Source organism: Vombatus ursinus, unplaced genomic scaffold, assembly GCF_900497805.2.
Source record: "Vombatus ursinus unplaced genomic scaffold, bare-nosed wombat genome assembly UNPS02010284.1, whole genome shotgun sequence".
Classification (NCBI taxonomy): Eukaryota; Metazoa; Chordata; class Mammalia; order Diprotodontia; family Vombatidae; genus Vombatus; species Vombatus ursinus.
The window spans coordinates 854855-869122 of NW_020950062.1; the positions used below are offsets into that span (position 1 = coordinate 854855).

Here is a 14268-nt window from a genome sequence, read left to right on the forward strand (position 1 = left end):
CTGGGCAGCCTGGAAAAGGCCTTTTGCAGAAAGCGGCATTTGAATGGCAGTCTTAAAGGAAGCCAGGGATTCTAAAAGGCAAAGGTGAGGAGAGAGTTCATTCAGGGAGACAGTTCAAGGCCAGGGAGCCAAAAAGGGAGAAGGCATGGAAGCAGGAGATTGAGTGTCTTGTATTGTAAGAAGTGGTGTGTGTGTGGAGGGGATTCATGTATTAAGAAGACAAGAGGAAAGGGCCAGGTTGTAAAGACCTTTAAACACCAAAAAGAGGAGCTTACATTTGATCTGAGAAATAGCAACATGGAAACGATGTACACGAGCTTGGACAGAGATAGTGGAGGATAGAAGACCCTGGCATGTAAAGTCCATGGGGTCAGAGAGTCAGACATGACTGAATGACTGAACGACTGAACAACAACAGACAGCAGCTGGAGTTTACTGAGTAGGAAAGGTGATGTGGTTAGGTCTACACTTTAGGAAAATCACTTTGGCAACTCTGTGGAGGATCTATGGGGGTGGGGGAGAAACTCATAAAACTAGAGGCAGGAAAATCAATTAGGAGGCTACTGCAAGAGTCCGGATGAGAGGTAAGAAGACCTGAGCTAGAGTGTGGCAATGCAAGTGGAAAGGAAGGGGTATATTATGAGATGTTGTGGGAAAAGAAAGGACAAACTTTGGCAAATGACTGGATATGGGGGAGAAGTGAGAGTGAGGAGTTGAAGATACCACTAAGATTTTGAACTTGAATGTCTGGAATGACAGTAGTATCCTTGATAGTAATAGGGAAGCTTATTATTGGGAAGGATATGTTTGTGTGTATATGTGTGTGTATGTACGCGAGCAAGGGCGGAGGGGATTATGAAATCTGTTTTGGACACAATGTACTGAGATGTCTATGGCGCATCCTGCTGAAAATGTCCAAAGGGAGTTGGTGATGTGAGTGCTCAAGAGCTCAAGAGAACCAGGGTTAGATATACCAATACGGGAGTCATCTGCATAGGTAACTGAACCCAAGAGAGCTGAGCTGATGGTATCACCAAATAAGAATACAGAAATGATAAAAAAAAAAAAAAAAGGGGAGGGGGGCCCAGGGCACAATAAGTGTGATACGGACGAAAATCAAGCAGAGAGACCCAAACAGTAGTCAAGACAGGTAGAAAAGGGACAGAGAGAGAGAAAAGTGAGAAGAAAACTCAGAGAAGAGTAAATATCCAGGAGGAGGCAGTCAACAGTGTTAAATGAATCAAAGAGGTCAAGATGGACAGAGGATTAAGAAAATGTCTTGAGATTTGGCAAGGAAGAGATCCTTGTAAACTTTGGAGATGACAGTTTACACTGGATAATGAGGTCTAAAGGCAAATTACAGAAGGTTTAGAAGAGAGCATGGAGAGAAGCAGAGGCATGACGTGTGATGGATTTGTCGAGAACTTTAGCTGAGAAGGGAAGAGAGATATAGGATGACAGCTAGCTAGAAAAGTAGGAGCTAGTGAGGGTTTGTTAAGGATGAGAGAGATCTGGGTATGTTTATGGGCAGCACGGAAGGAAGCAAGACATCTAGGGAGAGACTGAAGATGAAAGAGAGACAGAGGGAGAGAGAGAAGGAAAGGTGGTAATAGCTTGGACAATCTGCTGGATAAGATGAAATGGGATGAGATCAAAGACACATGTAGAGGAGCTGGCCTTAGCACTTCAACAGAGAAGGTGGAGAGGAGAGTGGGAGATGAATTAAAGGGGATTTGAAAGGAGGAGAAGCAGAGAAGAGGGAGTTGCAGTGAACAGCCTCAACATTTTCCAGTGATATATGAGAGGCCCTCAGCTGACAGGATGGGGACAGGGAGTGCTGTGGAGGGCTAGAGGACAGAAGAGGAGGTTTGGAATAGGTGCTGTGGTGAGTGGGGCAGAGAACCAATTAGAGACTAGTAGAAGGACTGGTTTGCTACAGTGAGGCCTCAGGTGAGATCAGATAACATATATTGTAATGGGCCTCTGAGCATGGTTGCGTGACTTCTTCAGCTCCATTCAGCAGATGGGGAGCACGATCCAGAGATAAGGTTTGGCAAGGAGCGATCAGGACTAGGAGGCTTAGGATTCAAGAGGAGAGTTGAGTGAGGGACTGGAGGTCACAGTGAAGTCGAAGAACATGTTTAGGAATAATACCACATAGAGAAAGGTGGAATGACACAAGATGTTTCAAGTTAACTTTCGCATCACTTCCTCCTAAACCCTTAAGCTCCTTCTACAACCTAAATATCCCCAATTCTTCAAACAATTCTCACGTGACATGGCCTTGAGTCTTTATACCGTCCTGGAGGCTGCCCCCTCCTCAACACCAGGTTATCAGTCTTCTAATACCTAGTGGTCAGAACCAAACACAATCTCAAGATGGCAGTCTAAGATTTTAAATGAAAACAGGTAGCTTTGAAAGCCACCTATTTCCTTACAACCTTTTGTTCTGTTATATTACTAATGATTAACAAAAAGTACCAAATGTATCTTTAATTAGATTTTTTTCCTTTTGTTATATACAGAGTGGTCCATTTAAAATAGTTCCTATTTAAAGCCTATACTAAATGGGCCTGGTAGATCAATATGTCAACAGGCCTACTAAATTTTATGGATGGTCCAAAACAGAAGAGAAAATAAAGGGACATCATTTGGGCAAGTTATCAAAACTACATACCCAAATAAGTAAGCATATACTTACTAGTTCCCATTTTTTTTAAACGGGAAAAAAAGGGGGTTTGGGTGGTACTCTGAGGTGAAATATGCTCGCTAAGACAAGGATCCACAGAAGGTAGCTATGTCAGCTCTTTAAAACACACATGAACTTTGAAAGGAAAATCCACTTGAATCAGGGGTTCTTTACCCTTTTTTGTGTATGTCTTGGCAGTAAGTCTGGTGAAACCTATGGATCCTTTCTCAGAATTGTGCTTTTAAATGCATAAAATACATAGGATTACAAAGGAAACCAATTAGATTGAAATACAGTTTTTTATATATATATATATATATATATATATATATATATGACAAGTTTAGAGATCCCAGGTTATGCACCCCTGACTAAATGAATGTTGTTTAACTAAAGGAGAACCTGACACACACCGAGTCAATTTTCTATAGTTTCCTATAGTTTAAGCTGTGGCTTGTGTAGTGACCCTGAAGTCTAGGCCAGGACTCCCTTCTCTATATTTACTGGAACATTTTTTTCTTCTGGTCTGATTACAATGGTTGTAGCAGAAGTCAGAGCTCAACAGAGGGAAGGAAGACCTGTGGGCAGAAACGGCTGACAGGAGAAAAAGGGAATAAAAGACTGTGTGGGGGCCAAAGCACCACTGTCCACTCCCCCCCCCTCCCGATAGATGGGATTGTCCTCTCGACAGTGATATGCTCTGTGAAGATGGTTAGGAGGCTGTTATTAAGCTGACAACCTATTCCATGGGCCCCCTTGCTCTTTAGGGTAACTACAAAGTAATGAGATTAAATAAAGATCAGCATGGGGAAGAGGGATACTGGAGGAATATACCATGAGTACAAACTTAGATGTTCAAGTGAGTATTATCCTTCAAAGCAGTCACTTGGGAGACTGGGTGTTTATCCCTATGATACCATATGTTCAAAAGATCTTGGAAACTCCTCTTTGGGAACTTCTTTCTGTGTCAGTTTATGAGCTACATATAAGATAATCTTACTATGTAATAGTCAGGGGCAGCTAGGTGGTGCAGTGAATAGAGCACCAGCCTAGAGTCAGGAAGACCCGAGCTAAAATACACCTTCAGACACTTACTAGCTGTGTGATACCGGAAAAATTATTTAACCTTGTTTGCTTCAGTCTCCTCATCTGTAAAATGAGTTGGAGAAATAAATGGCAAATCACTGTAGTATTTTTGCCAGGAAAATCCCAGATAGGGTCACAAAGAATCAGATGTGACTGAAATGATTCACAAAATGCAATAATCACATCTTGCTTTCTTTCAAAGGGACCTTCACATAACTTATTCATCAAACTTGGCTTTGGAAATAACTAAAAATCACTTCCATCCTCAAAGGATAGACAATTTCCCATCATTAAAGCTGGTAAACTCCCTAAGACAAAAAAGTAAGAGGTGCCAATTTGCATGAGGGATGGTGTTTCCACTCAAGAGAATGAAATCGGCTCTAAAGGCAATTATGAAACAGGAGTTCCCAAAATATTCTGAGCAACTGGCAACATCAATGGGCAAAGGGTCTAACATCCCAAAGTGAGAACAGTCATGTGGGTATGTAAGTTTTGTTTCATTTGTTTAAAACAAACCAACGAACTCTGCCTCATAGTGTCACACTCACATAGCAGTTCTATTACATGTGGAAATCACATTTTTTCATTCCCACCAAAAATACATAAATCATAATTTCAATTTTTTTCACTTCTGTAAGTAAAATCTAGTATTTCCAGTGACTTGAGCAGTAATACAGACCAGATCTGGCTGATCTGATTCTGCTGGTGGGAAAGAAAATTCTTCCTTATTAGAGATGTATTACTTAAGGTCACAGAGATTTCGTGCCATGAAGGATAATTCAATTTTGTATTTGAAAAAGCAAAGAGCTGGGGAGCTAGGTGGTGCAGTGGATAGAGCACCAGCCCTGAAGTCAGGAGGACCTGAGTTCAAACCCAGCCTCAGACCAAACACTTGACACTTACTAGCTGTGTGACCCTGGGCAAGTCACTTAACCCCAGCTGGCTAAAAATTAAAAAAAAAAAAAAAAGATGTTTCTCTCTGCAAACAGGCTTCAGATGTCCACAGTTGAAATCTCAAAGTCATTCTCTACAAACTCCTAACTCAAACTAATCAGACTGAAAGTTTATAGGTCTAGCTACTAGAGTAGTCTTTTTCTTCTACCTTCGTTGTTAATATTTTCATTGCTATGAGAAAAGGCACTTCAAAAAATGTACAAGAATTCACTCTTTAATTGTAATGACTTGATAAATTTTTACTTACTTATGAGAGTGGCAATAACTTCAAAACAGACGAGTTGGTTGTTCTGGAATAATTTTACGAATGGAAATGCTAACAGAGGAAGATATGGAGTGTCACCAAAGATAGCAGACCAGTGAGCTAATGCAGACATGGTCCTGTGAATGAAATAATGCCCAAGAGGCTAGAAAATATTTACAGGAGTTAAAAAAAAAAAAAAAGCATGCTTGACATTGGTTGAAATAGATTTTTTTTTTATGCAAAAAATTTACTCTGAAGTATTCTCCCAAATGATGAATCTGAAGATTCATAAACATACATATGATCTAGCACTTCCATAGGAGAAGCTAAGGTTTTGCTATTTTTCCAACAGGCTGTTGGGTCCTGAATAAAAGTTAACACATTACAAAACCATTACAAATTAGAAAGATGTGGATCTATCCTGCCACTTTAGAATAATCTAGTATCTTAATTGGAAGAACAGCTTTAGTCCCAGGATTCTAAGTTTTAAATCATTCACTGCTTCCTTAAAAAACAAAAATGCGGCAGTCAGTAATTCAGTACTTAATTTTCCCACAAAAGGACGAAAATATGAAAGTGAGTCTAAGAGATGACCATCTTTTAGGTTCCCTTCTAGCTCCAGGGTCTCTGATCCTATTTTGGATGATATTTCTGTTAAGGGAAAAGCAGCAATGCTACTCATTGACGGGCTTACAACTGGAGAGATTTAAAACAAGTTTCATAAAGCTTCAAAAAGCACAAACGAAAAGAACAGTAAAATTAAGGTCTTTTGCTACAAATGTTGTTTTGAACATCAATTTTTGCCTATGATTTTGTGCTTATTACAAGTCAGCTTGGTTACCCAACTGTGAGGTGGATCATTTATAAGAGCCCAAGGTTACCTCCTCTCCACTGCCCAACTGGACCTTGGACACAGCTAATGGAATGCTTCTGCAAAAGGCCACGATTCAGAAGAAGGCTGGAAGCAGTGGGTGTCAGTAAGTCTATACTCCAAAAGGCTAGAATTCTAGATTACTGGCAACTCTTCTCCTCTCTATTAATGTGGTTCCTGAGAAGTGAAGAGACCAGGGGTGGGGAACCTGTGGCCTCGAGGCTACATGTGGCCCTCAAGGTCCTCAAGTGCAGCCCTGTAACTGAATCCAAACTTTACAGAACAGACTTTAGTTCTATGCTGTATATAGTATTGTTCTGAAGATAGGAATAAGGATAGAGCCTGAACCTGTGATTTTCATTGATGAAGAAACTCTCTCTTCTCTATCAATGCAGACTGGCACCTTCTCTGCAATTTCTAGTTTTAGAGAGCGGCCCTGACAAATTAAGAGATCTGTCTAGAGTCACACAGACAAACTGTGTCAGTGGTGGGACTTCAACCCAGGTCTTTCTGGCTCCAAGGCCAGCTCTCTATCCACATCATCACACTACCACTCCATTTTAAAATAACTTTAAGCTATTAACAAAACACAAGGAAATTTTAAGTAGGTTGAAAAATATGTGGAGAAACAATTCCCTACTTTGTCTATTACTTTGTCTGTGACCCGATGCGTAATTAGAACTTTTTCAAACCAAAACACTTTAATGCAAATATGAACAACAAATTCAGAGATAACACACAGAACAATACAAGCTGGCATTCCACCACATGGATGAAATATGATGCTTTCTCAAGCACAGAATAGGAGTAAGAAGGAGTTCTAATCATAAGATATCATGAGGCATGTGAACAAGGTTCTAGCTCCTACTGAATTACAACTTAAGTGTGGTTTTAGTGGCCTGTTTGAAGTATCCTGGGCTCCTAGAACATTAGACACATTCATATTTTTAAATGATTATGAAAACCTTCCAAAGTCAGATATAAATTCTTCCTAGATTACACATACCATCCCACTAGTGTGGATAACTGAGAACTGACTAAGGGCACATTTTACCAAATGATCAATCAACATTTATTATAGCAATGGATTTTCAAAAATACACTGTTCATTACAGTCATTATAGAATACTAACTATTGTACATACCTCTGTAAAATTCTCAGTAATTTCCTACTCTTGATGGGGTATTTTTCATGAATGTTGAGAAATGCATGGTGAGTACCCTTATCTAGTAGGCTATTAAATGCTGAATAGTTTTCCGGCAATTGTAGCAGAGAGCGCCAAATGAACATCCTGAAATTAAGACATAATTTTACAAAAAAGTTTCTTTCCATAAACCAGCAATAGCATTAAGGGATTTTTTCCTTCTTACCTATATTTTGTAGGATATTCTCCATAGCCTCTCAATAAGGTTTGCAGGCTTTTTTTGCATAATCCTTTGGGTAGGTCATTCTACAAAAAGGAAGATGGAAACTCAGATTAATCATCTATCTGATGTGACCCATTTCGTTACAACTTGACTTTCTTTTCTTTTTTGCATAAATCTATATCTATCTTTTAAGTAACATTTGTTTCACCAACCTATATCTAAGAATACTTTTAGCATTTTAAAAAATGTTTCTGTTAGGCCTTTTATTACTGCCCTATAACATTCAAGTTTTGATTAAATATTGGGCAAGGGAAAGTTATCTGTGGAAGCCAGACTCCAGGGTCATCTCTTAGGAATGTCTTTGGCAAAACTATGACAAATAAACTAAAACTTCTATCTATCTCACCTCTTTATTTTCAAGGTCAGCATCCATCATGTTTCTTAATATTCTGGTTGTTGTTTTGCAATCCTTTGCTTTCCGTGGTCGCTGTACCTTTCCTCCTATCACTCTTACTTTAAGTTGACCTGGTCCTGTCTTCTTGGACAAGTCTTCAATTACTTTCACTACAGGAGGAGGTGGCTAAAAGAGAAGTAATCTAGTGGTTACCTTGGAGGAAATGAGATTGCTCTGCTAATTCAATTTTACTGTCTGTGGTCATTATTTAGGCAAATGTCCATGGGAAATTTCTGAATAGAAAAACTATACAGGATGAAATTTATTTTCCTTCCCTTCACCTTGCTTCCTTTCTTCCTCCCTCCCTTCCTTTTTTAAGCCTGGGTCTCCCTAGCTTTCCCAGACTGGAACAAGAGCTCCTATCTGCTCTGTTTCTAACCTGGGATGGTTCCTGCCTCTCTAGGAAGTCTGGTGGGCCCTTGCTTCTGAAGGCTCACATTTAATGCCAGACATAGTATGGACACCTGACTGTCTCAGCCCATTGTGGCTAGCAACCCCAAACTCAAGAGATCTGCCAGCCTCAGCCTCCTTAGAAGCAGGGATTTCAGGCATGCACCACCACACTCAGTCTTTTCTTTTTGAACATTTCAAAATACCTTCTTGATGAAGAACCATTAAAATATACAAGGTACTTGAATCAGATGGCAGTTATAAATGCTGTGAACAGCAATTCATTATCTTTTGAGGATGGGCCTTAAATCAAATAATAATGAATCAGCGGCAGTAGCAGCAGTGGTAGGGCAGAAGCATTGGCTGCTGGGCCAGAGCTTGAGGTTTCCTGGACTAAGGTATGGTCTGTGAGGAATCAAGGTCAACTGGCTGGAGAGTGCTTACAAATAGCAGTCAGGTGAACAAGGCAAGACTTCAAAGTGAAGACAAAGGTAAGGAGGACCAGGAGGCTGGGAAAGGGTGTCAATGCCTTCATCAAATGAGCATCAACTCCACCTGTTGCAGTGACTTCCCTATTGATGTCATGATTTTGTTCTTGCCACTGGACTTGGGTTCAAGTTTTATTTATGTATTTATCTGATTTTATAATTAAAATATTTATGTCCTGTCCCCCCCCCCAAAAAATTAAATGACACTAAACCATTTCTGACTCATATCATGCAAAAGCCCAGAGTTCACAACAGAAAAGTCCTGATTCCAGCTTCGAGGCTCTTTGGACTCTTGGGAAGAATGTTTTTCCAACTCTATTAAAATCTCTTTAGGAAAAGGGCCTTCCACATGCCATCAGCACTTGAAATCACAGTCCCCCCCCCCCCCCCCCCGCTTCTGGTTGTATCTTTGACCTCACATGGGAACTATGTTATACCTCTATCATATTAGACAACTTAAGGCAGATTTCAAATTATAAAATCTAAATACAGATGTCTAAGGGACCTAGCAAACACCGAAACAAAACTCAATTTACTAAAGAAAAAGTGACTTCAAAAAAAACACCTATCTCTGTGTAAAGCAAGCTATAGCTATCTAATCTTCCATGCTGATGTTCAATAGTACCTCTGACCAGAGCAAATAAATAAAAATTAAGATTTTGAATCCTAGACTTACTCAAATTCTTCATCTCTAAAATGGGAAATAAATTGGCCTGTATCCTGATGACATGAGAAAGATATCTAATTAAATAATGATTTAAATGATAAATGTTCAAATGATAAGGTAACAAAGAGTTATTTAGGATCATAGATTTATACTGCAAGGGATCTTAGAGACGGCAAAGTCCAATCCTCTCATTTTACAGATAAGGAAACTGAGGCCACCAGAGAAGTTAAGTAAATGGCTTGAGTCAAACTTGGGTCTTCCTGACACGAAGCCCAGCACTTTACCCACTATAATTAATAGAATAAAATCTATTTAAATTGACCCAACAATTACATGCTGAGTGTTTGCTTAGCATCAGTAATCAGGATATATAAAAGTGATATAGTACACAGCCAATCTTACAATGTAACTGGAAGAAGTCAAACACTACAAAATCATGATAGAACAAGTAAGAACTAAATGGTGTGCTCAACAGTTCAGAGGAAGGAAGGGATAGCTTATTAACTGCGAAAACATGACTCCTCAACTCCTCAACTTCCCAGGGAACCTACTGGGTTAAGATCCTGTATTAAATTATTAGAGAAGTCACTGCAATTCTTAAAGGCGTGTAAGTGCCTTGTTCACCCCCAACACTATTAGAGGCAGAGGTGAAAATCAGGTTAAAATGGAAATCAGTAGATCAGCTGATCAGTAGAACTAAGGGCTCAGACATCAGGGAAGCAAGAGTGTTGGGGAGGAAAAGAGGCTTCTGAGAGGACTGATGAACACAAGCAGCATGCAGCCCAGAGAGTAACAAGACAGGTGAGAGAAGCAGAAGTGAGAAACTTCATGGTACAAAGTGGCATGGAGATCATGCAGGTGCTGAGGGCAGCCTCATGGAATGAACGAAGCTGGGGAAAAGATGGGTAAGGTGTGGATGGCTGGAAAAGTGGTTGAGGAGCAGGGGTGAGTGTTAAAGACTCCTTCCCAGAGATGGGCAAGAAAGGATCCCCTTTCCACAGAAGTAGCACAGCAGATAGAGAGCTAGGCCTGGAGTCCAGGAGAGCCAAGTTCAAATCCAGCCTCAGATACTTACTAGCTGTGTGACTCTGGGCAAGATGATTAACCTCTGCCTGCTGTTTCCCCCACTATAAAATAGAGAAAATGACACCATCTACTTTCCAGGATTGTTGTGAGATCAAATAAGATCATATTTATAAAGTGCTTAGCCCAGTGCCTGGCACATAGTAGGGCTTGATAAATGCTTGTTTCTTTCCTTCCATAGGGAGAGAAGTAGGAAGGGAGAATTTTTAATGAAAATGAAGGCAGACTCATGAGACTCATGAGAACAGATCATTAGGGTGCCAGAGAACGAAGGGTCTGAGGCCACTCCTATGTGTTTGGTCTAGAAGCCCATCAGGACAAAACACAGAAACAGGGATGATGGGAAACAGATCCTTTGGGGGCATAGATAATGAGTTTCTTTTTAGACATGCTGAGTTTCAGAAATGGAGGCATCATTTAAAAATACACAATGACAGTAAAAGTTAGAGACACAGTTATGGAAGTCAACAGTCCAGAGGAGAAAGCAGAAACTAGTCAGGTAGATGAGAGAAGGGGCATATAAAAAAGAAGGCAGAAGGCACAAGTACAAAGAGAAACATATTAAGCTTACTTCAAATGATACATTATTCTGACGAGTCTTTGATGATTTAGTGTGCTTCATGTCTTACCTTATTTAATTCTTGGGTTAAAACCTGAACAGAATATACATTTAGGCTCCCATTTTCCATTACCGAGGTAATATATCGCCCATTTGGACTAATTACAGATGTGCAGATTCCTTCATCAAGGGTCCCAATATCAAAAAGAAGTTTACAATTCTGTATATTGATAAACCTCATAATGCCATCCTGACCCAACACTCCAAGAATCTAAGAATAAAGAGACAATATCTAAATATAGAAATATGATTTTAAACATTTCTCAGCAGAGTCAAACCTATTAGGCCTGAAAACATTTTATTGGGAAACCCTAGGTATGAGCACTAATATAGGTTCTTAAAACAATAAATAAGTAAACAGCACCAAGACAGGGATAGGGATAGGATCTGTGATTTCACTAGCATAGGAATCTCCCAAATGAGGAAACTCCTTCTTACCAATTCGGGTTAGCAGCTTCTAGTCTTAAGAGAGTTGCTTAGAGGCCTGAGAAATTAAAATGACTTGCCCACGGTCACACAACTTGTATAAATGAGATTCAAGACTTGGACTCAAGTATTCCTGGTTTTGAGGCCAGCTCTCAATTCTTATCTCCATGCTGCCTCACAAATACACCACAAATCAATCACCAACATGTAGCATACAATTTGAATTATATAAAATTGCTAAATTATATAAAAATGCTAAAAATTATAGCATTCAATCAGTCCCTTCAGGAAATATTATATAGCTCAGAAAACATGTGCACTCCTTTAAAGGTATAAAACTGACCTGATTAGAACCAGCATCAAAACTGTCAGGAATAAATTCTATGTGGCGAATGGATCGGATTTTTGTAGGCAACTGGATTATTCTGAATAGTTGTTGAGTTTCCAAACACCACAAGTGAAGATGGTTTGATTTACCTCCAGCAGCCAAGATTCGACCATCTCTACAAGAAAGAGGTTAGAAATTTTTCCCTATCAGCTAAATCAGGGTGAAAATTTCACCTACAATGACTATCATGAGTTACTATTGCATTACTCCTTGAAAAAATGTTTTCTATTCAGAGAAAATAATCATGTTTATAAATATAAAACTACATGTTCATATACAGCATTTTACATTTACACATGATATCCCTACCTACACATACATATATAAATATATATGATTAGAAAGTAGTTATCATGATATGCAGAAGAATGGAGCTTTGCGCTCCATGACAGTGAGACCTAAGAAGCACTCCCTCTCCCTCCACCCATTTTTGTTTTAAGGGATGGTTCACTGGGAAATGTAAGTGATGTAAAAATAAAAGACATCAATAAAATTTATTAAAAAAAAAACACCTTCACAACATACCTGGTAACAGCAAAAACTTTGTACTTCAAATCAGACCCAACAGGTGGTGGTGGCAATTGATATTTACAAACAAGGGCATCACATTCCCAGGCAAAGATGGAATTGTCTTTAAAACAGCTAAGGATGGTGTTGCTGAATGGAAGAAAGAATACCTGAATGGAAAGAACACATACATTTTTTTCCAGTAAGAAAAATAAACAAAATTCTTTAACCACAACATTTTGCAACAGGGTCGATTTTTCCTAATTTAATCATTAAAAATAAACACACAAATACAATTTTCAACAGTAGTCTTCATTTACCGGATTTACTCTAGAAGTTTCCAAATTTCTAAAGTCAGTCAAAGTTAACACAAAATGTAACTATTCTAGTTAGTTCTCAGAAGAAAAACACGTTGAAGTTTCAACTTCATCAGTATTTTTCAAGTAAAAAAATGCACCATTTGAAAATATCTGTAAATTGTTATATTTTACCATAATTGTTCCTTATCCATGTGAATGAATGAGAATATAAGATTAACATTATATCAATATACTTACATTGGCCTTACTGGAAGGGTCTCGAAGTGTTTCTTCCATTTTAACTATGGGCCAGCGGAGGCACTAAAGGCTAAATGAACCAGTGACAACATCCTACGGGGCAGCTAAGTGGCACAGTGGATAGAGCACTGGCCCTGGAGTCAGGAGGATCTGAGTTCAAATCCAGTCTCAGACCAGACACTTGACACTAGCTGTGTGACCCTAGACAAGTCACTTAACCTCAACTGCCTCACAAACAAAAAAAAAACAACATCCTAAACACATAATTTCTACTTTTCTATTATATAAACACTAATCAATGCTTTCACTTGAAAACATAGTGGTGTTTTCAATGGTTTGTGATAATCAAAATTTTTGAAAAAGCATTTATTAAGCACCTACTATATACCAGGCACTGTGCTAGGTGCTAGCAATCCTGATAAGAGTACTGACTGAAAGTACTCACTTACAAAGAGCACTTGATTTGAAGTCAGAGGATGATCTATGTTTGAATCCTAGGACCCTGGACCCACTATGACCCTTCTGGGGCTCAGGTTCCTTATTTGTAAAATGAAGGCATTGAACTAGGTGATTAAATAGGTTCATTTTAACTCTAAATGTACGATCTTGTGACCACAATGTCATTAATGAGCTCCACACATAATAAACATACTAAAAATACAATATGGTATACGTTGGCTAACTAAAGCATGTTCTCTATGCATAGGAATAACTCAATTGCGGGCTGATGGAGCTGAATTAGGATAGCATAGGGATAGAATAGGGCCCTCCCTGTCTTTTTCCTTTTCCCTTTGATCCCTCCTTCCCAAAGACAGGCTCTGGAAAGGCTATATATTAACTGGTCTGTTGTGTAAGAAATACTTTTAATGAGAAGGTCTAGGGGCAGTTAGGTGGCACAGCGGATACAGCACTAGCCCTGGAGTCAGGAGGACCTGAATTCAAATCTGGTCTCAGACACATAACACTCACTAGCTGCATGACTCCGAGCAAGTCACTTAACCCCAATTGTCTCACCAAAAAAAGAACAGAAAAAAAAGGTCTATAATAGGATCCATCTGATGGCAGATATTTTAAAACATATCACCCAGGGTTTCATGTCATAAGAAAGAAATCTGACAGAATCCTTGTTAAAAAGGAAGTTATTTTTTCTAGAAAAGTAATAAAGGTTATTCCTTCTGATGGAAGCAAAGACTTATAAATAAATGAGCAGAAACTATTTTACAGGGTTAGCTTTGATACATTAGGGACTAGATGACTGTTTATTAGTAGGATTAAGATTTTAATAGAGATTATCCGCAAAGGAAACATCATTATCACTTGCTTTAACAGCTTAAGGAGTCCTCAACCACGTTCACTTCTGAGTGACAACTTCTTTATAAACAACAATGAAAAGGGTCTGATGCTCTGTGGGAAGAGCAGACTGGTCTTTTGGAGGAGCTGGCCTTGCCTTAGCTTTCTCAAGACTGTGAACTTCCAG

At 39.1% G+C, this 14268-nt stretch overlaps 1 protein-coding gene across 5 annotated transcripts in view; it reads right to left on the reverse strand.

Moving 5' to 3' along the window:
* TBC1D31 (TBC1 domain family member 31) overlaps nucleotides 1-14268 on the reverse strand; it is a 69890-nt gene that overhangs the window by 34424 nt on the left and 21198 nt on the right. For all 5 annotated transcript variants that reach the window (XR_003568427.1, XM_027854075.1, XM_027854074.1 and 2 more), the window contains exons 5-11: nucleotides 12253-12404; nucleotides 11683-11842; nucleotides 10924-11124; nucleotides 7619-7792; nucleotides 7216-7295; nucleotides 6990-7136; nucleotides 4977-5110 (exon numbers count right to left, since the gene is read on the reverse strand). Coding sequence is in view for 4 of the 5 variants with exons in the window: in XM_027854075.1 (XP_027709876.1) it covers nucleotides 4977-5110; nucleotides 6990-7136; nucleotides 7216-7295; nucleotides 7619-7792; nucleotides 10924-11124; nucleotides 11683-11842; nucleotides 12253-12404 (1048 nt within the window). In the remaining variant the exon portion in view is untranslated. The remainder of the gene's footprint in view (nucleotides 1-4976; nucleotides 5111-6989; nucleotides 7137-7215; nucleotides 7296-7618; nucleotides 7793-10923; nucleotides 11125-11682; nucleotides 11843-12252; nucleotides 12405-14268) is intronic.